The sequence below is a fragment of the Egretta garzetta genome, unplaced genomic scaffold (genome assembly GCF_000687185.1).
Source record: "Egretta garzetta isolate BGI_Z169 unplaced genomic scaffold, ASM68718v1 scaffold365, whole genome shotgun sequence".
In the NCBI taxonomy this organism is placed as follows: Eukaryota; Metazoa; Chordata; class Aves; order Pelecaniformes; family Ardeidae; genus Egretta; species Egretta garzetta.
In genome coordinates this window covers 681,789-706,999 of record NW_009259602.1, presented here as the reverse complement: position 1 = coordinate 706,999, position 25,211 = coordinate 681,789, and the positions used below count along the sequence as shown (strand labels likewise).

The window sequence follows — 25,211 nt, the reverse complement described above, 5'->3', positions numbered from 1 at the left end:
ATAATGTTTTTCTTCTCCTTTAGCTGGTGAGAAGTTGAGTGGCATTCATGTCAACCCCACCAGCCAGCAGGAGATGAGGGAAAATGTGGAGCTAGTCTTACAGTTTGTGGCATCAAAAAAGATCCGCATGCATCAGACATCAGCAAAAGGTATGTGCTCCTAGTGGTCACCACAGATGATTCCATCTGTTGAAAGCCTGCTTCTGTCTTTGTTTCATATCAAATAGATAATGTATTGTCTCTACAGATGAGAAGGAAGGGAAAAATGCTGAGACAGACTACCTGGAGGGCATGACGCTTGTTAGCAGAAAAGTACAAGCTGTTGGTTTATAGGCCTTGGTGAGAGGCTTGGAATTTAAATATAGTGATGAATACTGTTCCCATAGGATATAGCATAGGATATAGGCACAAGACTCTGGGACACATGCTCCAGAGCTCTGGTCATAGTTGTGACATTGAATCATTCTAGGACTTCAAATGATTCACACAGACTTTTGGCTTCATGTTCTCCATGAATGACATGGAGGTAACAGTCACTGTGACTTATTTTGGCTATTTCTAATTTTTTGAATACTAAAGCAAGTAATAACCAGCCTTCATGCCTCCAGCACTTGTTTGATTTTTTTTTTTTAGGCTGCCTCTGATATTTGGAAAACCTATTCCAATTATTCTAATAGACTTGAGTATCTCAGTTGGCTAAATTGTTTTGAGAAATCCTAGTCTGAAAGAATGGCTGATCTTTGCAGTGAATTTGAGATCAACATGTTTGAGCTAGTTTATGTGCTGGGGGAAGTGCCTAGTGTGATATTATTAAAATTAAGTTAACATTTGCAAGGTGCTACAAACAGTTTATGGTACAGGACATTATTGCTAAAGAAATACTTTGCTGTTCTCTGGTCTTTAGTATTAAAAAAAAGCAAATTCCATGTGCTAATTGAAGTGACTGCTAGTACAGTGTTAGTCTTCAGTAATTGCTGTACTTTTCCAGTCAGCATTCAGTAATTATGATGTGCTGCCATGTAACCTACTGGGTTGTTAGCTGGAAATGGACACAGAGGGGAAGGCTCAGGTCTAATCAAAGCATTTAAACTTGTGATCTGTAGGTGGCAGTCGGTCTGCTGCTCTGTACAAAACAAGCAGAGCTAAGCATCAGTACTGTAATGCAGTCCTTTTTGCATAGTTCTCTTTTACTGGCATGGTCCTGTTGGGTTTAATTATATTCATTCTTGTTGGTCAGATACAGCTCTGGTGGGACTTCATGTTAATGGCATTGTCCTTGGCTTTATGTGCATTTTGCAGATATTGTTGATGGGAACTTGAAATCTATCATGAGGTTGATCCTGGCCTTAGCCGCTCATTTCAAACCAGGTTCCGGGAGAACAGTGAATCATAGCCCTGCTGGCATGGCAGGGAAGAGCTGCTCAGCACCATCTGCGAGTCACAGGCCTCGCTCAGCTGCTGCAGTGGCCCAAGGGGCGGTGGCTGCTCTGGCAGATGTTCGTCAAGATGTCTTGCAATCCGGCCGGGATGTTTTCCGGCACAGACAGAGGTAATGAGTTTTCCCTGGTTATGTAAGGTCAGGTCATATTAGCAGATGGACACAATTTCTTTTAAAATAGATGCCTGTTTATCCTGACAATTTCTGGTGTAAGGTAGTTCTCCTATTGTGCAAACAGATAGAGACAAACTGCTGCTGTCTCACTGAAGCCTAAATAAATAGTGGCCTAACAAAGGGGAGTACTGACCTAGCCTGGCTGCCTTGTGATGAAGACTGCAGGTATCCCAGGTTCTTTTCAGGTCTTGCAGCAAAATAACTGTTGGATCTGTTATCTCACTGGAAAAGAACAGTTCTTTATGGGCAAGCCAGAGTGAACTCTGCTGCCTCATTTTCCCCATTTCATGCTGAGCACAGTGCCCTTTCTTGGTACCGTCTACTTGGAGGCATTCTCATTTCAAGTGAAACAAAAGTAAGGTCTTAACTACAGGTACTGGTTACAGATCTGAGAGCAGTTACTTCCAGAACTGAGCCATTGAGCCTGTTGTACAAGTCCATTCTGTCTCTACATTGCTGTTCACCCCAATGTTATGCTTACTGTTTAGGCAGATGCAGAGTGTTGTGTGCTGTTAAGAAGCTGATGCAGCCTACCATGTAAGCGGAGGCGTTCTGGTGATAATGAGGGGAGATGGTCCATGTACAGAAGGAATGTGTAATTCTGAAAAGCACATTTAACACTTGCAAGAGGTTCTATGTGGATTATAATAATAGTAATGACATCTAAATGGAAGCCAGATGGTGATCTATTGAAGGTTTAATTTACCCAGCTGAAGGGTATTTGCCCATATTATATTGGCTCAAGGGAGTACCCATAAAGCAGTTTTGAAATGAGGTTGAAATAGTATGTTTTGTTGAAAAATTAAAAGTTAAAGGTTTCTCTTACAAAGGCCTTGGGCCAGGAGTTACTCAGAAAAGCCAGCCCTTGTGCTATTTGCAAATTCTGTTCTTTTCCTTGCCTTTCCAGAGCTTTTGTAGTTTTCTAGTACCAGAATTAGGAATTAGTTTAAAAGGGGAGGGACTGTTTGCTTGTGTTTACTTCACAACAAGATGATGGGATGGAGGTCCCTGATAGGAGAATTTTCTTAACTGGCAGTTTTCTAGCTGTCCCCTCCTTCTTACCTTCCTTTCAGTAGCTTTCCTACCCTCCTTCTTGGAGGCAAGAAGAATTTCTGCTCATATCAGGTGAGGCTTCCCTCATTCTGTGATTATTATCTCCAGAAATAGCAGCATGGATGAGGAGATTGAAAATCCCTATTGGAGTGTCCGGGCACTAGTACAGCAGTATGAAGGGCAGCAGAACATGCCACTGGAGTCCCACTGTTCCAGGTAAGGAACTTTATTGCCAAGATGTGTCCCCTTGTGGTCCTTTGTCTGACATTCCCTAAAGTGCCCTTTTTTATCACTTGTCATCTGGTTAGTTCTGTTAGAAAAGAGGATTCCCAGCATACAGTCTCCTGCCTGATCTGGAGAATGAAGCCTCAGGAACCAACATGAAGCAGTGGTTTACTGCCATTTCTTCCACAGATTAATTTTATCTCATTCATTATCTGATCGCATAGATAAGAGCTAGGATCTTCTGAGTTAAATTGTCTAAAGCTCTGGAGTATCCCTCAGTGAGAGCAGGGGAATAGGATTAGGAAAAGACAGATTTTACTGGGAACCTGAATGTACAGGTGGAGCCTTTTGAGGGAGTGCTGACATGAGGGATGCTGAAATGGAGTTTGTGGCCTGCTTCACAGAAAGGAAGTGGCAGAGTAGCTAGGGTGCAAGGTATGAATATTTCAGAGCTGATGGAAAAGTTGTGGAGAAAAGGAACTTAAACCAACAAACCTTGTGCCTTGCAGAGAGATGGAGGTGAGGGGGCATGTGGATTTGAACAGCAGTTATAGGAACACACCAGTCTTTAATCCAGATATATGGTCCTAGGGGATCTGCAGCTGTGTCTGCCATCCTGCCCTCATCCATAATGTTTAACTGTCTCTAGATTTACAGTTATCTAATTTACCCTTCCATCCCCCAGACTTTTACCTTCAATCTAAAGTGCAAAATTTATTTTACTGAAAAATCTCCTGCGTGGTGTTGTGAAGCCTGAAAGTCAGATTTCAGTATGGTTTCCATTGGAGGTCACTTTCTTCTTTGAAGTAGGACTTGGATCCTGAGAAGTATATATGTGCTCTGTGCTATAAACAACCTGCAGCCTTGACTGAGGTTCTTGACTGCACAAGTTAGGCATGGTCAAACTGGTGCAAGTGGAGGCTTTCTAAGGAAATGGAACCTGTAGAAGACAGGATTGGTTAGAATGGCATTATATAACACATTTCCAATAGGAGGTGCCACAATGTGCAGCTGTGAACCTGAGCAGCATGTTCCAGTTACAACACATTATGCTGGTGCCTTACAAGTTCTTCTTACTACCCTTTGCTCTGGGCAGAAGTCAAAATGCTTGCCCTGATTTACTTGAGCAATGGAGGGGTGAGGGAAGATGTGGTTGTGCTTGTTGTTGTGGATATAGGAGAGATGGTGTAGCTGAAGGGGCTTTTGAAGAAAAAGTACTACAGTGGGGGAGCTGATCCAGCATGGATAGCTTCATAGTAAGGGACAGCCTTTCCCTTCTTTTCCCAGGGAGCAAGAAACTAGATTGAAGACAAAGGACTGTAACTGAATGTATTAGATCTCCCTCTGGATATGATGCTTTGCTCCATTTAATCTGTTCTGGAGCAGACTAAGAGGGCAGAGCTGCCTGATCATAGCTGCAGTGTTCTTTTCATTCACAGTTTCCTGTCCCCAGTGTAAGCCCCAACTCTGCTTCGTTGTCTCCTTGACCTGCCTGGGCTGCTCCGAGTGCCTCAACTAGCTCCCCCCCCCTCCCAATTTGTGCAGGAGTAAGGAGGTTCACTTTCCTAGGACAGATTGCCACTGACAGTTTCTCAGCAGGCAGGATGTCTCCACAGGATTTCTCAGGCCACTTTTGATGCTTCAGAGTACAAAGGAGCCTCTGTGTACCTGAGAATTAGGGTCTCTTGGCCCAAGAGATGAGTGAAAATACAATAGTTTGTATTTATTGCCAAAACTTGCTGTGTAACATTGAGATTGTGTTTACAAATACAGACCTACACATTTGGAAGAGTGTGGGAACTCAATGTGAGCCAGTATTGGACCACTGCCTCCACATGATGTCAGTAGAGAGTGTACTTTTGAAGCTGTCATTCCAGGGGACATGTAAAAATTCTGGTCTTGGCAACAGGATTTCATGGCTAGTGTCACAGGACTTTGGTATTGACTCTTGAACCGTGATCTTAATAGGACAACAAATGAAACATGCTGCTCCCTCCTCTCATTTTTCTGCTTAAGGTAGCTGTAGTATCTTGTGTACTCTTCTACCCTATAACGGATTGTCAGACAACTGCTGTTTGCTCATATGTGGCTGTATTTTGGTGGCAAGTGAAAATTTCTCTGCACATCCTAAATCAGTTTGTGTTGTGTTTTCGTTTTTTCTCATAATGTCATGAGTTCTGTTACCATATGGTAATGGCAATATTATTGCTGATAGGACATAATTTGGTGAGAATCTTTACATAAGTGATCAGTGATCTACACAAAGAAGTTGAGAGCAATCTGGCCTGGGAGCAAATCAGCTCCTGGGGATGTCTTCTGCTGACACCAGGCTTCATGAAGAAAACAAGATGCCTGTTTTCTCTTTCCTTCCAGAGAGAAATATATGAGCTTAGTTATAAAAACTGGCTGAGAGAAACAAGCCACGTTTTTTAGAGAGATGTGGTTATTGACTGCAGTCATCCTCCTCCATCTAATTGTGTTGCTGTCATGTCTGTCCCAGGGCAGCATCCCCTGCCTAGCATCGTCTCATTTCTGCATTAACTCTTCAATAAGAGGGCTCACAGCCTGAATAACAGAATTCCCAGAGACAAAAGCTCTAATAAGCAAAGGCAATTGAAATGATTCGTGGAAAATTTGCCAAAATTAGATGGATTCCCAGGCCACTCAGCCCCTCACCCATCCCTCTCCCTTTCCCCTCCCCTTCCACCAGCCTTCCCTCCCCCTCTCTGAGCCAGGCATCTCAGAGAAAAGGCTCTGCCTTGCACAGCCTGTGTGACAGCAGGAGGGAGAGGGAGCTGGAGATACGAAGGAAGAGGAAGCTGTGCATAGGGCTGGGAAGTGCTGCATGCCGTCTTCCAAGACCGCATCCAAGCCTGGAACAGGGGGGAACCCAATTTTTTTCACATTTTCTTGGCTGTTTGTTGGCATCTGCAGCAGGTGCTTGGAGTCTAAAGAGGGCAGAATGGGATGAGAAACACCACTGGCAATCCAGATCGCGGTCCTTGTGATGAAAACAACTGGGTGTGCAGCTGACCAAAATGCAGCAGCAAGAGACCAATAACCCGAGAGGAAAATCAGCAAAAGCAAAACCCAGGCTGCAGAATTCCCTGACTCTGGAATCAAATATGTGTGTGGGCTGCTTATCTGCCATCTGACGGTTTCTTGCAAAGACCCTGAGGTTTTTTTTTTTCCTGCTGTGAATCTTTCAGCTAACGTGAAGCAATCTGGCTTGCAAATATTTTTCCAGTAGTTTGACAGGAGCTGCTGTCTTCTGCACTGAATTCTGAGCATGTGAAGGGACAAGACATGTCTCTAGCCAGAAGCCTGAGGCTCCCTGGGAAACGGATTCTGTGAGGCGAAAGGTTAAAGTGGGATCATGGGAGGGAAGCAGGTCAAATGGTGAGCGATTGTTGCCATTGTAATTTGAAACAGCAGGGATGGGGTGTTTATTAAAATTATGAGAATTCAGAGTTATCACTGGGGCTGTTCCTATAAAACCTTGACTGTGCAGGCACTGGCAACTCTGGGACTTGGTGGAGAAAGGATATGGTTTAAGAAACTGACTGGTAAAAGGAATAAAGTGGAGCAGTTTTCATTGTAAATCTGTCTTAAATAGCTTTAATTACCCAGCACTTAATTCTGCATGCTTTAATTATGAATTGTTATGTACTTTAAAGAACAAATTGCATCAGTGGATATTTCACACTCTAACAGGTCTGACTGATAGAAAAAACATAGAAATGTTTCAAGCATTAACTTGATAGCATAATGTATGAGGCAACATGACCTGTGCTACTGCATCTGAGTGCATCTCAGCAGCTCTTTCACTGTTTGGCATGGTTTGAGAGGTTGCCACTGATGCCATGTGAGACCACTGGCCTTTTAAAGTAGGGAAACTGCCTGGAAAGGGGACTGTGGTTATAGGAATGCCTAAACAATTATCTGTAAAACTGTCTATGTTGTGGAGACCTGTAGTGACCTCTTAACACTACCCTTCCACATCCCCCTGCCTCAGCTATATTTGCTTTGGGCTGTGGATCCAGTGCTGAGAGGAGCAGACTTTGGAAGAGGGGAATGTTATTTCCAGGCTCTGTATCCCCTTGTTTTTTGTCCTGCTTGTTCTTTTCAGTTCCCTGCTCTTGCCCATCCCTCAGTTTCACCACCTTTTCACCCAACAGTTGCTAATATTGTTTTTCTAGGACAGCTGTCATTCTTTCATCTTTTGCATGGATGAGAACCAGCAATGCACTTCTCGGTGGTCTTATCAGGATGATGGCACATTCAGAGTATCAGCTGAGAATATGCAGGGGGAATATAAAGATCTATTCCTAGAAGGAAGTAAAATCCCTCTCTGAGTTACTGGACATGTTAGATCAGCTGGGCTTCCTGTTTGTACCTGTGCTATGTGAAAGTTTCATTCTTTCCTCTGACCGTTGTTATATAATGCAAACACAATAGTATTCTCTGGGCTCCCAAACAATTCTTTTAATTTTATGCTGTGCACCCATTCAGTGACAAGCAGGACCAGGGGGCTGGTTACAAATGTTGTGTACAAAATGTGCCTAATCAAGGACTGCTGTAATGGAATTAGCCTTACTGAAGGTAAATGCTTGAGCAAAGCCAGGTGTCCCAGACCCTTTAACAATCATGCACACCCTGCTTGAGCAGGAAAGAATAGGTACTGTAGCTGGTAGAGATCCATGTTAGAAGATGGTTATTCTTTCACTTAGTAAGTTGTGTTCATCTTTTCCTTTAATGCTTCAGACTAAATGGACTTTCACCATGTTAAAGCTGACTGCTTGCAGGTCTGTAATATAAATGAGAAGTAGGCCATACTGGCTGTGGGAGTGGACCAGACAGGAGCTGCTAGCAAGTAATCTCCATCTCTATTGCAAGGCTTTTCTGATTCTGTGAGAGCTGTGGAATACGTAGCAGCAGTGATGGGAAGATGTGGAAGTTGAGCTGTCAAAGCCTCTTGTTTTTCTAAACCTATTATATTATTTCCACACTGTTTTCTTTTTGTTCTCTGCCCTTTGTTTCTGTGTTGGGGAGAACGAAAAATTAACTCCTGCTCACACTTGCCAGGATTAGTTCCCACAACTTTAGAGGTACACTGAATGGGTCAGTGAGCTTCAGCTGCCTTTTGATGTTGCCTGGGTGATGCATTTAGGAAGAATTTCTGAAAAAAGATTGCTTGAACCTCAGTCAGCTGAGATGACTCCAGAGGAAATATGAGGGTACTTCCAAGAAGTTTTAACCTTAAGAACATGAGTGAGTGGTATCTGACTTTCAAAAATATTTTGCCCTTACAATTTCAAGTTAGCGAAGTGGTGCTTTTTGAAAGCCAGAGCAAGAGATGAAGCAAGCTGGTGTGGCTTTTCGTTCAGCTTGCAGTATGAACATGAGGCTTGCAGTAAATTGTTTCTGAGCAGACCTTCAGTAGAGTGTGGTCTTACCCCTGTGTAAGTGTATGTAAATTCTATGGTGGCAGTCTCAAAGTTGCATTCTGTTAAGGATAATGGAGGGACATATTGTGCTACTTATCAGTTAGACTGCTATGACACTGTAGAGTTATGGAAAAGTTACATGCCCAGTTTGGTTTGTTAATGGCTTCTTAGTATGCAGATAATTCTTAGTTTCAACAAGCCTGCCTGCATATTCACTTTTGTCTTGGATGTGGATGGTGTTGATCAGTGCTAGAATAACTGTTTCTCCTTTCCTCTGCAGTCTTACATCTTCCAGTCCTGTCCATAGTGCGAAGAGCGAATCCACTGTAGCCCCATCAGAGGAGAAGGAAAGACTTGTGATCATCCACACTGAAGAAACAGAAACTAAAACAGGTACCTTGCAGATAATGCTTTACAGCTCACACTTTCATTGGGATTTGTTTGTATCAAACTTGCTGAAAAGTTCCCCAGTGACTGAAATGGTTGTAGAGAATGTGATGCTGAGTATTTGTTCACATAAAACTAAATTTAAAAACCTTTAATGCTACAGTAATGCCATAATATGGCAGTATATGTGAGGCTTGCAAAATAATGCTTGGGAAATAAAAAGCTCTGGAGAAGGATTAAGGGTCATATATAATTTTCACTGTAGGATGAATACTTTCATCACAGCCTCATTAGGCCATGTTGAAAAAAAACTTTTAAAATTCCCTTAAAGAAATAGTCCATGTGAGCTTGTCAAGCCCATGATGCATCACTTGACTTTGCATAAGGGTCTGTGTTTACAGCACACCTGTACATAGGTTGAGTGGCACTCTGCAAGGAATTGAATAGTTGTAGTATTGTTCTGGTGTTTGCATTGAGAAGTCATTGCAGTATTGCCACAAATACCCTGTGATATGGTCAGTTTACACGTAAAATTTTCATGCAGATTGAAGGAAACGTTTTCAAAGAAGTTCCTGAAGTGAATTTTTTGTTTTGTTTCTTCTCCTCAGGAATGCAGCCTAATAACTCCTTCTGGTTAGCATATAACCCGAGAGCAAATGACAGAAGCTCTCCTAGAAGTGCTTTGCTGCCGCCAGTGTAGTCCTGCTTCAGTGGTCCTTCAAAAGTATTTGACAGACTACCTCAGTGACTGAAGTAACTGGCAGGCTGTGGCTTTTATATTCTTAGCAGTACTGCATCTGCCTGCTGCCCATACAGTAGGATATTGCAGATGTATGTCTACAGATGCACAGCAGCTTGAATTGGCCAGTTTCACTTTTGGTCAACTAGCTAACAAGCACAGCTATGATTATTCGTCATCAAACCTCATCCCTTCTTAGGGAAGAAAAAAAAACCCTACATTGCTGGGCCAGCCAGTGGATAATAGTTAAGCAGTGATCCGCCTTACGCTGTGGGGATCAGAAAAGGCATGCAAGGCTATTAACTTGCTATTAAGAGAAAAGTCTTTTTTAGAATTAGTTGTGTTGTCTACCTTGAGAAAGCCATGTTATTTGACAAGTAGAAATACTGTTAAATGTTGCCTTCAGTAGGTCCTTGGTGCACCCTCTAATAGTAAGACATGTTCTTCAAATTGCACAGTTGCTTTTCTCCCCTTAAGTATTTTCTACCACACAGTGCAATGCATTGTCCCCTCTGATGTGCTTTGTTATCTGCAGTACTGAGGAATCGGATGCAGCAAAGTTAACAAAGGGGAAGGATGCTTATCTTTGATATATGTGTGTACAGGAAAGCTTCCTTTGCATAAAGAATGAGGCATAAATCCTTGAGATTAGATGAGATGTCATACCTGTAGCAACTTCCTTGATACTGCCTAGAACATGTGCTGGTTTCTTAGTGATACTAGTATGGACAGCAGGCAAGTGTGTGCTGCAAGTCTTTTCTGGACTCCTCTGTCTGTTGTGACCACATTCAGCTGCTCTCTCTTCCAGAAGAGACAGAATCTCATTTCCAGCCTGACTGGCAAGCAGGGAACTCTGGGTCATATTTGGAGAATTCATGGGAGGAGCAGCTTTTGGAACAACAGGACCATTTGGAAAAGGAAATGGAGGAAGCAAAGAAGATGATTTCAGGTTTGCAGGTAATAAATTCTCTTCTCAGCCAGCATTCCCTTCCACATGCATTTCTTTTCCCACCAGCTGTAGCTGGAAGACAGGTTATCTTGCGGCTGAGACACTGGCCTGGAACTTGAGAGAGTTGAATAAAAGTCCTGGTCCAGTGAGGTCTCCTGGGGTGATTGTGCAAGAGATCAGTTGGTCTCTTGGGTCACCTTGGTTAAATAGGGACAGTGGCTCTTCCCTGTGTCTCACCCTGTGGGATGAGTCCTTTCAGGGAAGAGTTCCTCAGGAATGAGGAAGTATTGATCATAATGTGGATGGATAGTGTGTTTTGGGGTATATTGGCTGCAGCCAGCAGATACCTTATCCAGCAACAAAATGCTACTGACTAAGCACTCTGACATCTCCCTTTCTTGCAATGTTTAGGCTCTCTTAGATCCTGTAATTGTGATTTCGTGCTGGTCACCTTTTCCAGAATGGACAAGGCCAAAACTGTCCTTTCCAGTGTCCGAGATGCAATTTAGAAGACAGCTGGATCCAGCCACAGTCTTGCTTGTGGCAGGGTATGGCTGTCCCCTGTCATTGTGTAGCATGCTTAATCAAGATAACCCAGGGAAGGAGGAAAACTTCCCCAGTCCCAGTATACTTTAACATCAGTCTGTTCAATTCAGATACAACCTCTTCTTTTTCTTAGCTCAGGCTTCTCCAAACCTCAGTGTTGACACGATTTGAGGCTTTTATTCAGTAGGGAGGGAGAGAAAAGGATGTGGAGAAAGAGAAGATGAGATGATTGTGTTGCTGTGAAGACTGAAGATCAGTGATTCACTAATAGTAAATTTAGGTGGACTGTGAGAGGGCAAAGGGCACACTGAATGCAGGTAAGAATGGAACAACTGTAGAGAATCTAAAACAAAGCCTGTGTTTTGACAGTGGTTATGTTTGTGTTGTCTTTTGGTTGGAGTCCAGATCCTAGCTGGGTTCACTGGCTTGGTGCCCTGTCCTATGATGCTGTGCTAACTCCTGTATGTGCTGTCACTGTGCAAAGCTTGTATGATACTGTGCAAAATGGTAAAAATGCAGCAGTGTTTTCCCACATGCTGGGGATGGGACTCCCCTTCTTCACCAGGGCACTTAGCAGCCTGCAGGTTTTGTTAGCAGCCTGAGAGAATAGAGCAGTCTTACTGTGGTTTGTGATTGGAAGTAATGCAGAGAGACAAGGAATGTCAGGAAATCAATCAAGATTCACAGAGCTGATCAGGGGTCACAGAGGCTTGCATCAGTCTTTCAGTGAGCTAGGCTGAACTATAATATTTGGCACATTCTCTATGCAACTATTTATTTGTGGGACCTTTTCCTTGCTGCCCTGTTTCAGTCTCTCCCTGACCAAATGACCCTCAGCCCAATGTGTTTGACTCTGCATGGGGAGTAGAGACCCTATTCCATATGGTAAAGACCCTGAACTCTCCCAGGAATATTCCTTTCTGTTTGTGCTGGGAACCATACTGGCTTTGAATTGTAAATATTTATGTGCCAGTAAACAAAGCAGAGATTGTGTGAGAAGCTTAGGCAGCCGGAGCTGAGGGTGGGGTGGGGGGGGGTGGGCACTTTCCCTGTGGACAATGGGCAGGAAACAAAAGACTCACAAAAAAAACTTGCTTGGTTCACTGGTAAAATCCAGTTGCGTTATGTACCCACTGGGAGCAGGGAGAGGCAGCACTGGAGGGACTGGCATGTCCTGTTCCTCTAACCCTGGCCCTGTGTTTCAGGACTGAGGGTGAGCAGCTGGCATTGCTGCACTCTCATCCCCTGTGAGTAGGAAGAAGCAGCTGATGTTGCTAGCCAAGAAATTGGATTTGATTAATTGATTATTTTTTTTTTTCCCCCCTCTTGCTCAATACTTAAGAGCCTCCAGTTCATGGGAGTTTGATTGAAATATCAGGGACCTGATGTATGTACACCCCATAAGGTACTAAAACCATGGCAGCTTTTTATGTTCTGTGTGATTCCTGCTTGAGTGTCCTGGTGGGAAGACTCTGGGATGCACTCAGAAAAACAGTTTTCCAAAGAGCTTTTGCATTAATTGAATACAGATTGTTATTTGCTATTCGGCAGCAGTTGCAGCTCTTTGGTGGAAGATTCTGTAAGCAGGCAGAACCTGACCTGTTAGCCTTGAAGTATTTTGTGGCTGAACAGGAGTATTACTGCAAATGGGATATCTTGGTTTTAGCCATGGAGATCAAATAGAAATAAACTAAAAGCTAATGGAAAGAGGCATGACACTTGCCAATGTGTCCAGTTGCATGCAACATCCTGGCATATACCAAGTGCCCTGAGTCCTAGAAGTTAGAGGCAGAAAGCTCAATGTGAAAACCATCAGCCAGAGAAAAACAGTATGGTATACCCTGCTGGAGATCTGGCCTCGTCCTGCTAGTCACACTTCCTACAGTGCATGCTTTTCCCTCCTTCAGGCTGGATTCAGTCTACTGTGGGAATTCTGGCATCTTCCTGCAGACATCTGGGCTACCTTGGAGCTGCTGAAGGAGTTAATACTCTGCTTCTTGTAGCCTTCTTCAAGCACAGGATTTTTCACTGTCTGTGTGGGTGAGGGCTCTTCCCTCGCTTGGGAACAGTTCTGAATGTGTCACGGTCTTGTCTAGTGTAGAACAGAATTAGGCTTCCCTGAACAACCTGTTTCTCAAGTCTTCTGTAGATGTGTGGTTAGAATGGCTTCTTTCAGCAGGCAACACTTCAGTCTCATTCTAGAAGAGAAGCCTTACAATGTAAACCCGGTTCAGTTTCCACTTTAGACTTCAAATCTGCTATTGTAGTGAAGGCTACCCTTGGACTGAAGTCTGAGACAAACTTCACTCCCTGAAAATCTGAGTAGTTGTCCTTGCTTAGTGTCTTTCTGTGGGGAAGAGTGTGGGCTGACAGTTATCTCTGGGAGACCTTTTTCAGGGGATAAATCTTGTTAATTCCTGAAAAATTCTACTCATTTTTGAGGGGAATAAGACAGAAGAAATGGAAAATGAAACCGTTTAGAGGCTGTTGGTATGAATGTTAGCCAGAGATGCAGCTAGCCTATTTTCCTTTGAAACCCCTGAAGAGCAGATTTTTTTTTTTCCCCCTTCATCTTCCCAGGCTTTGTTGCTCAATGGGTCTTTACCTGAGGATGAGCAGGAAGGGTCCTTTGAACTTTGTGAACGTGGAGCCTGCCCCGAAGAGCAGCTGGTGAGCACATTGCTGTACCTACATTTCTCTGATCAAGCTGCCCTTTGCACTGTTCTGCCACAGGCAGGTGTCTTGCACAATAATAACCATGGTATTTTACATGCAGATCATAATCCGAAGTCGCCTGGACCAGAGTGTGGAAGAAAATCAAGACCTAAAGGTTAGAGGGGGACAGATGAAAGAGAAAGAGAGGCTTTGGATCAGGATATCTTTGTAGACTCTGTCCTACTTGATTTTTTTTTTTGAGGGGGGTGGGGCAGGGACGGGGGGATGGACAACACAACAGATGACATGAAGGATATATTGTGTTAGGGCTCCAACTCCGTTCCCATATTCTGCTGTGTGGGATCTCCATCCCCCCAGGCATATAGATATCTGCTTCCCTGAGACCATAATTCATTGACCTGGAGAGTACTTGCAATACTTGGCTAGCAAGTGTTTATTGTATCCATATTAGCAGTTAATAAAAGTTTGTGGGTTAGCACCAGAAAAATATATGCTGCCTCCCCACTTTGCCTCAAACCAATGCTGGTGAAGTCAGTTGCTGTTAAAACAAATATGTAAATCTTACAGGAATTTACATGAGCCCTGAAATAGATTTTTTTCTGCACGCTCTTGAAGGTGGAGAGATCCAGGTTGTACTAGCTTCTCAAAACTTTATCCAGGACAGCTGTTAAGTTTCTAGCCATGTATGAATATATACAATCTTTCAAGTAGGAAATAAACGCAGCTAAGAAGAACCTGCCCTCTAAAGCCTGGCTTAATTCAGCTTTCTTCTGATGCTGGCTCTGGGATCAGCTCTGATGCTGGGAGAGAAGTATTTAACATTTCCCTGAAGGACAGATTTGGGGGACTAAGCACTTTTTTTTTTTTCTCTTGTGGCTTTAATAGCAGGGGCTTAGGGAGCTGCTCAACTGTTTTGTCATGTCTGTAACCCGTTAAAATGGCTCAGGGCCTGACAAGGTTTTTGATCTGTGGGAAAGTGGGATGTGCTTTCTTCTGAAGCAGGTGTCTGGGGACAGAGAACGCTGACTTTGGTTGATTCTGAAGTGGTGACAAGATGCCATTTAATCAAATTGTGTTGCCTTAACAGAAGGAGCTATTGAAATACAAACAAGAAGCTCGAAACCTACAGGGAATAAAGGTGAGGGAAGGGGTACTTCATCAAATATAATTAGTAAAGCTTTAGAGTCTGCTGCAGCCCATGAATAGGGCCAGAAGCAACCATACACCTCTGAGGAATCTCAGACTTTAGAGGGATTTGTATTGGGGGACTTGGAGGTGGGGGATTCTATAGTCCCTTTCTGGCTCCAGGGAGAGACTGCAGTTAAGGCAGGGACAAGGATTTGGGTCCCCTGGGTTCTGTTTCCATCTGTAGGATTATGGTCAAATGTCCCCTCTTTTGTCTGTTTCCACTAAACAAAATATGAGACATAGGATGCCTACGTGTTTCTCATGGCTTTTTTTTTTTTCACCCTCTGTGTTGGAGTGTGCAAAGTAGGATTAGCCCAGTGAACTCATTCTTGACAGCAGAGGAAAAAGAGCACGAGGGTATCCTTGTCCTCTTCAGCTGCAGCATTTTTCACAACTTTGGCTCCTGTTTGCTCAGTTTCTCCCTCCAGAGTTCTGAACACTAATCATTACTCCTGAGCAGAGGTATTTTTAGAGTTGCCTGTGAAGGAAGCAAAAGGCAGTAGCTGTCCAAGGTAGAGCTCTCTGCTTCTGTGTAACACTGAGTGAAAGGTGCAGAATTAGTCCTGACTTTAGCCTCTTCAGAGTGGATTTCATTGCACAACTAGGTCACACTGAGAGCTTAAGTTTCCTTGTGTCCTTGGGTGACGTTGGCCTTTTTCTGCCCTGTGGATGCTGCAGAAGCATGGCTGGAGACTCTATAGCTGTAGGCCACTGAAAAGACCCTCCAAAGACACTGCTCTTTTCTGCCGTAAGAGCAAATTGTCAGGCCACTTCTGGAGCAGGAAGTTCAGGTAGAAGCACAGAAATTCCTGTCCCAGGTGGCTAGAACGTTGGCAGGGAAAACACATTTGGGTAAGAGAAAGGCAGAAGGGCTGAGAGCCCATTGGGCAGATGTCTATGTCCTGCTCTCTTGGGCCCTTAGCAACATTTCAGCCCTGTGAGTGGCCCTACTGTGTTATGGCCACTGGTCTAGGTCACTCACTTTCCAGGGAAGGGTCTCTGCCTCTGTCTTGTACCTTCCTAAAGATAAAATGTTTTCCTAGGATGCTCTACAGCAAAGGCTGATTCAACAGGATGCTTCGGTTCTTCAGCTAAAGCAGGAATTGCTGAGAGCAAACATGGACAAGGAGGAATTGCACAACCAGAATGTGAGTCACTGCTGCTGAAGGTTAGAATATTTTAGGAGGAGGTTGGTGGCCTTGAGGGCTCCAGCAGCCACAGGGTGGAGTTGGTGGTTGCAGCAGAGTTCTTGGGGTCGTGGGATAGTGATAGTCAAAGGTCTCTGCATAGTAAAAACTGTCTACTGGCCAGCTGTGGGACTCACTGGAATTTCCTGTTCTTCACTCCCACTTCCTGTCCTCAAAGACCTTCAGCTGAAACAGGGAGGAGCTTCCCAAGATGTTTTCAGTACAGTTGCATTCTTCCTTCCTCATTGTACTCCGTGGGTTAGCAAGTGGCACTTTGACAGGTGGAGCTGCCATATACAGTGTCTGTCTGGAGAGAGAAGGGCAAGGAAGGAACTCTCCTGTCCAAAAGGTTGCCATTCTTAGACACCAGCTCCCTTGAACTCTGCAGATACTTGGTCTTGGGTCATCCTTTAGCACAAGGGGCAGAGAGGTTGTCACTAACTCTCCAGGAATATCTACTTCACACCTATGTGTTATTTCTGCAGGTTGACCTTCAGAGGAAGGTTGAAGAGAGAAACCGGCTACTGGCAGAATACAAAGTAATGGAATTCCTCTTCACTGGAGGCTTTGCTGGGGGTGGCATCTTGTGGTTCTTCAGTTTTGCGGGTGTGACTGCTATCTCCCTGGCACTCAGTCACCTCTAGGAATGGCACTGTGGATAGTGAAAAAGTTGCAATAGCCATGGATGTTTGTAATGAGATGGAGGGATCAGATTTATTTGTGTTCTGCCCACAGCTTTTTATAGTAGATCTTTTATTGTCATGTTTTTTCTATGATGGCTTGCTGAGTATCTAACACTCATACAGAAGCCTATCAGGTTAGGTTGGGTCACCTGATTGTCCACTGATCCCTCAGAAATCTGTTTTCTCTGGGACAGTTGTCTGGCCTCAGTAGCAGATCTTTGCTGTGCAAGGGGACTCCAGGCAATCTGACCTATCTCTTAAAAAAAAAAAAAAAAAAGCTTTGACACTCAGTTCTAACATCTAGCTACAAGTACACACATTGTGTAAGTCAGCCTGTAGAGGAACCTGATCCTGGCAGATGAGATGAAGCTCCCTGCCATGGGAAGATGATTGTGAATCATATTCACTATCTTGTTGTTGATTCTCTTGATTACTGTGTTGCAGAAAGAACTGGGCCAGAAGGATCGGCATTTACAGCAGCGTCAGACCAAACTGGATGAAATGCTTAGGCAGCTTTCTGAAGCCAGCTACCAACAGGTATGGAGCAGGTGGGCTGTACTGATGCCCTGAGCACTTACCTTGGTGGCTTGGTTTGTGCTGACTCTTCCACTCCCCTCACAGGTGGATTTGGAGCGGGAGCTGGAGCACAAAGACGCCTTGCTAGCTCACTGTATGAAGAGAGAAGCTGAAGAGGTATGGGAAGCCTTGGTCTACACATGAGACTATTGGAGTGATGTTTCTGTCCAGCAGCCTTTAGCTACCTTTCTTCAGGAATCATCATTTTATCCTAGAGAGGCCTGGCTCTGTAATCTCATTGTCAGTCCCCTAAATAAGGCAGCCAGGCTCCACAAAACATCCAACTTACCAAAGCTCTCAGCAGTGAGCACTCTGGCTTAGCCTTTTGCATCAAAATCCTAAAGGATGAAACAGTGAGAGGAGCACAGGAGTCAGTGGAAGCCAGAGACTTTGGCTTTTAGCTTCAGCTCTGACACTGACCAACAGTTAGATCAGGGCTTAGCTGCTTAACTCTTCTTGTTGAGCCTGGTATTGAGCACTTGGAACTGTCTTGGTGGGAAGAGTGACAGCCCCAATATCTCTTCCCTGCACAGTGCCATTGAAATGCTGATTGTGCTCACTAGAGCTTGCAGAGCCTTCTGTGATGTAGCAGCAAGCCCCTTCCTGTCTCCCCTCTTTCTCCATCTGTATGTGAGCAATCATGTTTGTGCTCTGACCTATAGGACTGCTTGTGCACTCATTAGTGAGTGTATTTATGTGGTAGAGGATGGGAGTTATATCACTGATGTGGAAAGTTTTCGTGTACTCTCATCATTTTGAAGCTTGCAAATTGGGATCTTTGGGGAGGTCCTAACACTTACATTCCTAGTGGCACACGCATCTTCCTCTGAACAGGTGATGGCTTACAGTGGTCATAGTGCTCAGAGCAATGGCTTCCTCCAGGCAGCAGGGAAAGGAGCTGCTCCCATGACCCACCGAGGGGTAAGTGCACCTAAGGGATATTCTCCCAGCCAGATGCAGATGAGGGCTCCAGATACCCTGGAAGCTATTATCTTGTTAAGAGATACTTCCTCTTTAAGACCTGTGGCTTTAGATGCAGCCTGGAGTTAGTCTTAATGACTCATGGTCTCTTGGGCAGACAAATGACTTGCAGCTGGTTCGTGATGCCCTTCGCAGCCTCAGGAACAGTTTCAGTGGCCATGATCCACAGCACCACACCATTGACAGCTTGGAACAGGGCATTTCCAGCCTGATGGAACGGCTGTACCGCATGGAAACACAGAAGAGGCAAGAGAGAAGGGTAAAGGCTTCCTAGGGCACTTAGCTCTTAATCTCTGCCCCTCGCATGCAACCCAGAGCTAAGCAGCAAAGAGAGCTCCAACTGGGAAGTGACACTTTGTTCTCACTTTTTTGGCTTTGCACCCTAGATCCGGGGGAAATCACCGGCAAGCAGAGCAACAAATAAGTGTAGAGACTCCTGGCCTCCCAAATCCAGTAAGTGCCTTTCAGCTCCTGCCGTCCCACTGCCAAATTCACTGCTCAGGTTTCCTAGCCAGAGTCCAAGGCATAGCATCCTCTTGGGAATCTGCCACCTCCAGCTTCTTATTCCCTTTACCAGAGCTCACTTTCTTCCCTTCAGTCATTTGTTGTACAGGTTAGGCTTCACTGCAAAGGAAAAGGGGCAGAGACAATCTATGACTGCTTGTTTGTAAAGCACCATCACAGTGGGAGTCTGTCTGGGCTGCTTCGATAGTACTGCAATATAAATAACTATGGTAAACAATTACCCTGGGACGAGTGGGAAATGTGATGTTATTTCAGCTGTCCTGCTGGTTTGCACCATCTAGTGGACACAGATAACTGTACAGTTGCCTCTTCCCCTGTTCCCCTCAGTGTCTAGCTCCTTTCATATATGCATAACAGCACAGCTCTTTCTGACACCATTTTTCCTGGTTCCAGCTGCAGCAGTTTCACGCTTCCTTTTCATCATGAAGGCTGTTTTTTCCAGAAAGGTTCTTCTGTCACTGCTGAGGTAGTGAATAGTGTCTATGGAGTAGATGGTGGCAGCAAGCCCCTGTGTGGATGGGATAGTAATCCTGGAGGACAGTGCTAGGCAAATCTTCCATGCTAACAACACAGTTGGATGGTGACCCTACCTTAAAATGCAAAGTTTTCCAGTAAGCAAGGGAATACCTGTCCCTTCCCAAAAGGGGTGACTAGCCACTGTCCTAAGAATCTTTTCCCATCACCAGGTTCTCTGCTACGATAGCAAATTTGATGAGACTACCCCTTATGTCTCCTGTTGAGACAGGCTGTTCCCCAATGATTGTGCTCTTTTCTTTGCAGAGCTGCCTCATTCTCACAGCACACCCGTGATGAACACCAGTGCCTGCACCAAAGTGTTGTACTTCACTGACCGCTCCCTCACACCTTTCATGGTCAACATACCAAAGAGGTGAGGTCTGGCTTTGCCTTGCTGACACTGGTGTGGAAAATGCTTGTTTCCCTTAATGCATTAGTCTGATCTTTTCTGGGTATGGTCAGCACCAGCACACGTTTGCTGCGAATTAACTTGGGCATTGGATTTCATAACACTGTCTGGGGAAAATTGCCTAAAGCACTCCCCTAGCTGATGCATTCGTTTTAGAGCCCCAAGATTCACTCTTTTATTTTTTTTTTTTTTAAATTAACTTCTAAGAGAAAGCAGCCAAGTGGTTCTATTGTGGCATGTAGTGCAGGACACTCCTGTCAAAAAAACTATGGTCATCAATGCAAAAGGGAAAGTGAAAAAAGCTGTTTTGAGGTGGTTCTTAGTAAATCAGAAGGCAATTCTTCCTCTGAAGAGGACCTTGGGGTTGACAGGTGTGTTCCTGGAGGGTTACAGTCTTCACATTCCTGTGACCAGGGTGCCACATGCCTAGCTAGACTTGTGCTGTGGCTCTGCATGCCATGTAGTAACACTTGAGTTAAATCCAGTAACAGTCTACCATGGGATAGTGCCAAACTCTTCCCTTGCAGGTTAGGGGAAGTGACTCTGAAGGATTTTAAGGTAGCTATTGATCGTGAAGGAACCCACCGGTACCACTTCAAAGCCCTGGATCCAGAGTTTGGCACGGTTAAGGAGGAGGTAAGTGTGGAATTTAGCTGTCTGTTGCTTTGGGTTCAGTGTTACCACACAACCCTGGAGACTGTGGTCACCTCACTTCTAAACTAATGAAATCATTGAACTTGCCCCTGAACAGACTATTTTCACAACTGTAGATTAAGCTCCTCTTCTGAGGTGCTAAAATAGTATGTTTTCATTCCCAGCCAGAGCAATTACGTGAATGGGATTGCAGTGCCCTGGGGGTTGCAGAGCCCCTTGGGCAAAGAGCTGGCTATTGGCAAAGACAGTCTGACACAGCATTGCTCAGGGGACACTGGGCAAAACCCCAGACTATACTTCTAGTCCTTCCAAGTGGCTTTACAAAACTTGTTGCAATGAGAGACACTTTCAGCAAACGTGGCTTATTCAAAAAACATTCTCCTGCTTTATTTTAAAGGTTTTTTGGAGAGAATTCTGTGGCATCTTTTCCTTTGTGTACTGCATTACAGCCCTGTTTATGTTTATGTGGTGTGGATTGGATTCATTAAAGGCTATTGGGATAGTTCCTGTTTCCCAAATTGATTAAGATAAGTGCAAAGGGTCTCTCTGGTCTCTCTGTGGGAACAGTCAGCTGACTGGGTGGCCATTCTGCAGAAGCAGCTGGAGTTCGTAGTCTAGATCAGAAAAGGCATGTTTCCTGTCTTTATTTTACCTTTTCTGTCAAAAACATGCCAATAATTACTGGTTAGAGGGGCCTAATCAGTTTTTCAGCTAAAACCCGAAAAGATTACTCAGATGTGTGAATGATGGATGAAGTACATGTTCTCTGGGCTGTGTAGTGACATCTGAGCTAGGATCTCCCACTTGATGTCTGCCTCTCACACTACTCACATTGTAGAAGAGTGGTGTCCAGACACCAGACATGACTGGGCTCCCTTTTTTTTTTGTAGGTATTCCATGATGATGACATCATTCCTGGTTGGGAGGGGAAAATTGTGGCCTGGGTGGAAGAAGACCATGGGGAGAATTAATCAAGCTTTTAAGTCTTGTCACTATGGAAATGTGTAACTGGCTGCTGAGCTCAAAGAATGACCAAAAAGCATGTGTGCTGGAAGGAGTCCAATTCAAGCTGCCAAAAAAGAGGGCTTCTCTACAAACAACGGGTAATGCATGTTGTGTGCATGCCACCTGGCATCTGACTTTCCATGGCCAAATGTGGACAGTGTTCTGAGACTGAAATGACAGGTCTGTGGGAAAGAAACACCTTGCTTTGTCCTGTCAACTAAACCCCAAAGGCCTTAATGATACATTACTCCCTTCCCCAGCTTCTCCATTCCTGCAATATGTGCTGCAGACTGTGATCTGGGCATTTCAAGTCTGCTTTCTTGTACATGGTATTACATAAATCTGCACTGATGGCAAAAATGTGAAGCTTTGCCTTCATGAATCAGAAGAAGCTGCTAGATTATGCGAGCTGAAGGTTTGACCAACTTCAGTCCTGGACGTAGACATGCTGCAGGAGCAGAGTGGACATTCCAGAATGCCAGTATAGAAGTTTGACCTGGGGAGGGAAGACAGTCTTCTGGAGGTTTTATGCATGGTCTAAAGTAAAGATCACCAGCTTGGCAAAGCTCCCTTTCTCCCAACTCAGGCTTCCGTTTCCTAGTCCTGCTTTTTCCCACTTGCTCTCCAAAGCTGTACTCACTTCTGAGGCCCTTTGGGTTTGCTTTGTTGCCATGGGAACTGTGGGATCTTGGTGCTTGCTTATTTGCTGAAGGATTTCATTTGCAGGGGAGCTGGAATCAGCTGCTTCCCTAAGGTACTTACAAACCCCTCTCCTTGTTGGACTGCTTTCCCCGCATTCATGCCCTCTACTCTTTTACAGCAAGGCAGACAGTTTGTCACCTCCTGTGCATAGGCATCACTGTGCTGCTGTCCACTCAGTGCCAGGGCCACCAAAAACTTATCCACACCAGTAGGAGAGAAACCCCATCAGTTACACCACCAGTTCCCTGGTATGCCTGCTCCTGGGGTGCCTGAAGGATCAGGAAATAAATGACTGCTTGGGAAAGAACAAGCCCTAAAAATCCCTGAGAGTGGGTGTTTCTTTTTGGTTTTGTGGGGGTTTCTGTTTGTTTCTGCACTGCCTGTCTCTGCCCTTCTGCTGCCAGTCAGCTGTACTTCCAGAGTGCTGGTTGTGATGAGCAGCAGACACAGCTGACTTTTCTAAGTCAAATGGCAAGTCAAGGCTCTACTCATTCTCAGTACATGTGGCCCTTCTGTGGACTACCTGTGTGTCTGTGCTGTGCATGAGGCTGGGAGAGGGTGAACCTAGTTTTACTGTTTTATATTAACATGTGTTTTTGTAAACATGTTCCTGTTCTTGGAATTATTTTGTACCAAGTTTACATTTGTCTGAGGACCGTGGATATTTTTATACTGGTGCAAGTGCTTTCTGTATATTTCTGCACGCATTATACTGTGTTTTACTCATTTTCCTAGTGGATGCTGAGATGTTTTGTATAGTCTCCTGTTAACACAACACTGGGCTCATAACTTTATTTTATTATGGAAATCCAACTAGTTCCTACTGGGTTTTATATTTTTGCCAGCTTTAATAGGCAGCAACAGTGCTATTTATTTTCTCACTGCTTCACTGTCCAGGAAGTAGCTCAAGGCTTTTATGTGGCTCTGTGCCACATTGGCACAACACAACATGCCTCCTGTTCTGTACAATTTGTTATGGTGATTTTCTCCTTACAGACAGCAATAGGAAAGTTTGTCAATGAACAAGTTCATCAATGGGCTACAGGTGGGGAATACATCTCTTTCTGGAAAAGAAGCAAGGTTGTTTTGTTTTCAATTTTTTTTTCCCCTCCCTGGAAATAGTTTCTCTGTTGCATGATCTCTAGTGGGTTGGTAAAGAGAGCATGGGGTTGTTATACTGAAATCAACTGTATTTGAATTGCTAGTCTTTCTCAAGTGTTTCTTAGGTTTTACTTATCAATTTTATTTTATGAAGAGCCATGCACCCAGGCTAGGATTTTATGGAGAAAATTAAGACAATTGTCAAGGTCTGTAGTTGCCAGTTCCATATCCCTCTCTGCTACTCAAAGAGGAGCAGTTGGATTTTGAAGCACTGAAGACACAGGAGGCTGTTAATATGATCAGAGCTTCTAAGGGATAAGGCTTCAATCTAGCCTTGCCCATAGCTATCCAGTTTTCCCATGAAGAAAATAGTTGTCAACTGACACAGGAGATGGCCTGTTCTTGTTCTTAGATCAGTTCAGATAACCATGGTCCCATTTAATATGCTTAAGAGAGCCAAGGACTGAACCCTATATGGAAACACATACTTTTCAGCACAACAATGGGCTGTATTTGAGAAGGAGCAAGACTGGACAAAAAGCTTGCTTTTTGGGGCTGGCAGTGATGTACCTTTCATCCATGCTAACATCACATGTAAGCTAGGACAAAAGAGGACATCCCCCAAGACAGAACTGATAGTGCTCTATTCTTGGGTTCCTATATGCAGCTCCCCTCTCTGATAGCAAAGGTAGAATTGCTGTCACTGAAGCTGAAGCATTGTTGCTCTGATAAGCTGTATCCCATGGAGAGGTTGGGTTCAGCTTTATTTCTGTATTGGCACTGCAGCTGCCTTCAGACTTTTTACCTCTGCACAATTGACAGAAAGGGGTCTGGAGCAGGTGAGGAATATTAGGCACGGGGATAAAAGAGGTATCAGGTGGAAAAGCCACTGGCCAGATGGTTTCCCTCTGATAAAAACTAAACAATGTTGTGTTTTTAAATCACTTGGGCATTGCTGTAACACTGACTTCAGAGGATTTATTCTGGGGATGTGCTCTTAATATTGTACCCAGGACTTGTTCTTTTCACTGTTTTGAATGTTTATTTCTCTCCAACTTTATCCAAAGTTACTTTCCTATTCCTGTACTTGCAACTTGCTTTATGTAACATACATGCTATGTGTAAAAATTATATTTTCATAGAAACTCTGATGTTTGCATTCATCACTTAGAAAGGGCAATTATTCTAAAGCCTGTTCTCTAGGAAAGTGAAGCTTTATCTGTACATCTAAACCAGACATACTCGACTGGATAAGCCTTGGATTAGTGAACCAAGCAGTTATCTCAATAAAATGGGGTTTGCAAACTGAGTCTGTTCAGTGCTGGTGAAGGGGAAGATGGCTTTGAAATGAGAAGGCATGGGTAGGGATACAGTGCATAAATTGCTTTGAGTGCTTAAGGTTACCCTCCCCCTTGGTCCTGGAGACAACCTTTTCTATCACTTTCCTGCAGTGTTTTAGGAAAGGATGTATCTTCTTGACGTGTGAGATCAGCAGGTGTAAAATCACAGGCCCTGAAGAGCAGGCTCAGAGGGTTAGTAAAACTCACATTTACTTTTAAAATTGGCACGAAAGATACAAAATCAAGGCAGCCACTCCTCAATCATTTAGCACGGCTAAACCAGCAGCACTCTGTGTGATGGGATTTTACTGCAGAGGGTGCTAGCCAGCAAAGCCCATGCCCTTCTGCTTTCCAACCCCTTGACAAAACACTTGCTTTCGAAGACTAGGGGAGGTCTTTGGCTGGGGGAACTCGCGCTGCTGTATCCCGGGCAGAAGCCATCGTCCCAACCAGTGCACAGAATAGCTTCTGGATCCGTCTGTCCCCGCGCGGAACGGGGATCTTGCTGAAATCTAGGCCGTATGATAGCGACAAGGAGAACCCAAGACGGCCTGTGCAGTTTTGGGTGGGTGCTGGGACACGACGTACACGTCTGGCCACAGCCCAAGCTTCTCGCTGCTGGGCAAGCTCCTCTCGCTGACATGAGCTACGAGGCTGCACCCTCTACCAAACCGGGCTTCTCTCCCCCCTCCCGGTGCCCCGCGCGCGGCG

At 44.5% G+C, this 25,211-nt stretch overlaps 1 protein-coding gene across 2 annotated transcripts in view; it reads left to right on the top strand.

Annotated features, from left to right (window-relative positions):
- The window catches only part of DIXDC1 (DIX domain containing 1), a 35,672-nt gene extending 13,268 nt beyond the window's left edge, over positions 1-22,404 (top strand). The window contains exons 3-20 of one of the 2 annotated variants that reach the window (XM_009638409.2): positions 24-149; positions 1,299-1,548; positions 2,773-2,880; positions 8,617-8,729; positions 10,271-10,419; positions 13,538-13,627; positions 13,734-13,787; positions 14,721-14,771; positions 15,865-15,969; positions 16,494-16,547; positions 17,136-17,228; positions 17,313-17,384; positions 18,102-18,188; positions 18,346-18,507; positions 18,635-18,701; positions 19,554-19,662; positions 20,226-20,334; positions 21,243-22,404. In XM_009638409.2, the coding sequence (XP_009636704.1) occupies positions 24-149; positions 1,299-1,548; positions 2,773-2,880; positions 8,617-8,729; positions 10,271-10,419; positions 13,538-13,627; positions 13,734-13,787; positions 14,721-14,771; positions 15,865-15,969; positions 16,494-16,547; positions 17,136-17,228; positions 17,313-17,384; positions 18,102-18,188; positions 18,346-18,507; positions 18,635-18,701; positions 19,554-19,662; positions 20,226-20,334; positions 21,243-21,323 (1,880 nt within the window). In that variant the 3' untranslated portion in view covers positions 21,324-22,404. Of the gene's footprint in view, positions 1-23; positions 150-1,298; positions 1,549-2,772; positions 2,881-6,265; positions 6,289-8,616; positions 8,730-10,270; positions 10,420-13,537; positions 13,628-13,733; positions 13,788-14,720; positions 14,772-15,864; positions 15,970-16,493; positions 16,548-17,135; positions 17,229-17,312; positions 17,385-18,101; positions 18,189-18,345; positions 18,508-18,634; positions 18,702-19,553; positions 19,663-20,225; positions 20,335-21,242 lie in introns of those variants that run through there. The other variant, XM_009638410.2, reaches the window with a different exon arrangement.
- Positions 22,405-25,211: the final 2,807 nt, after the last annotated feature.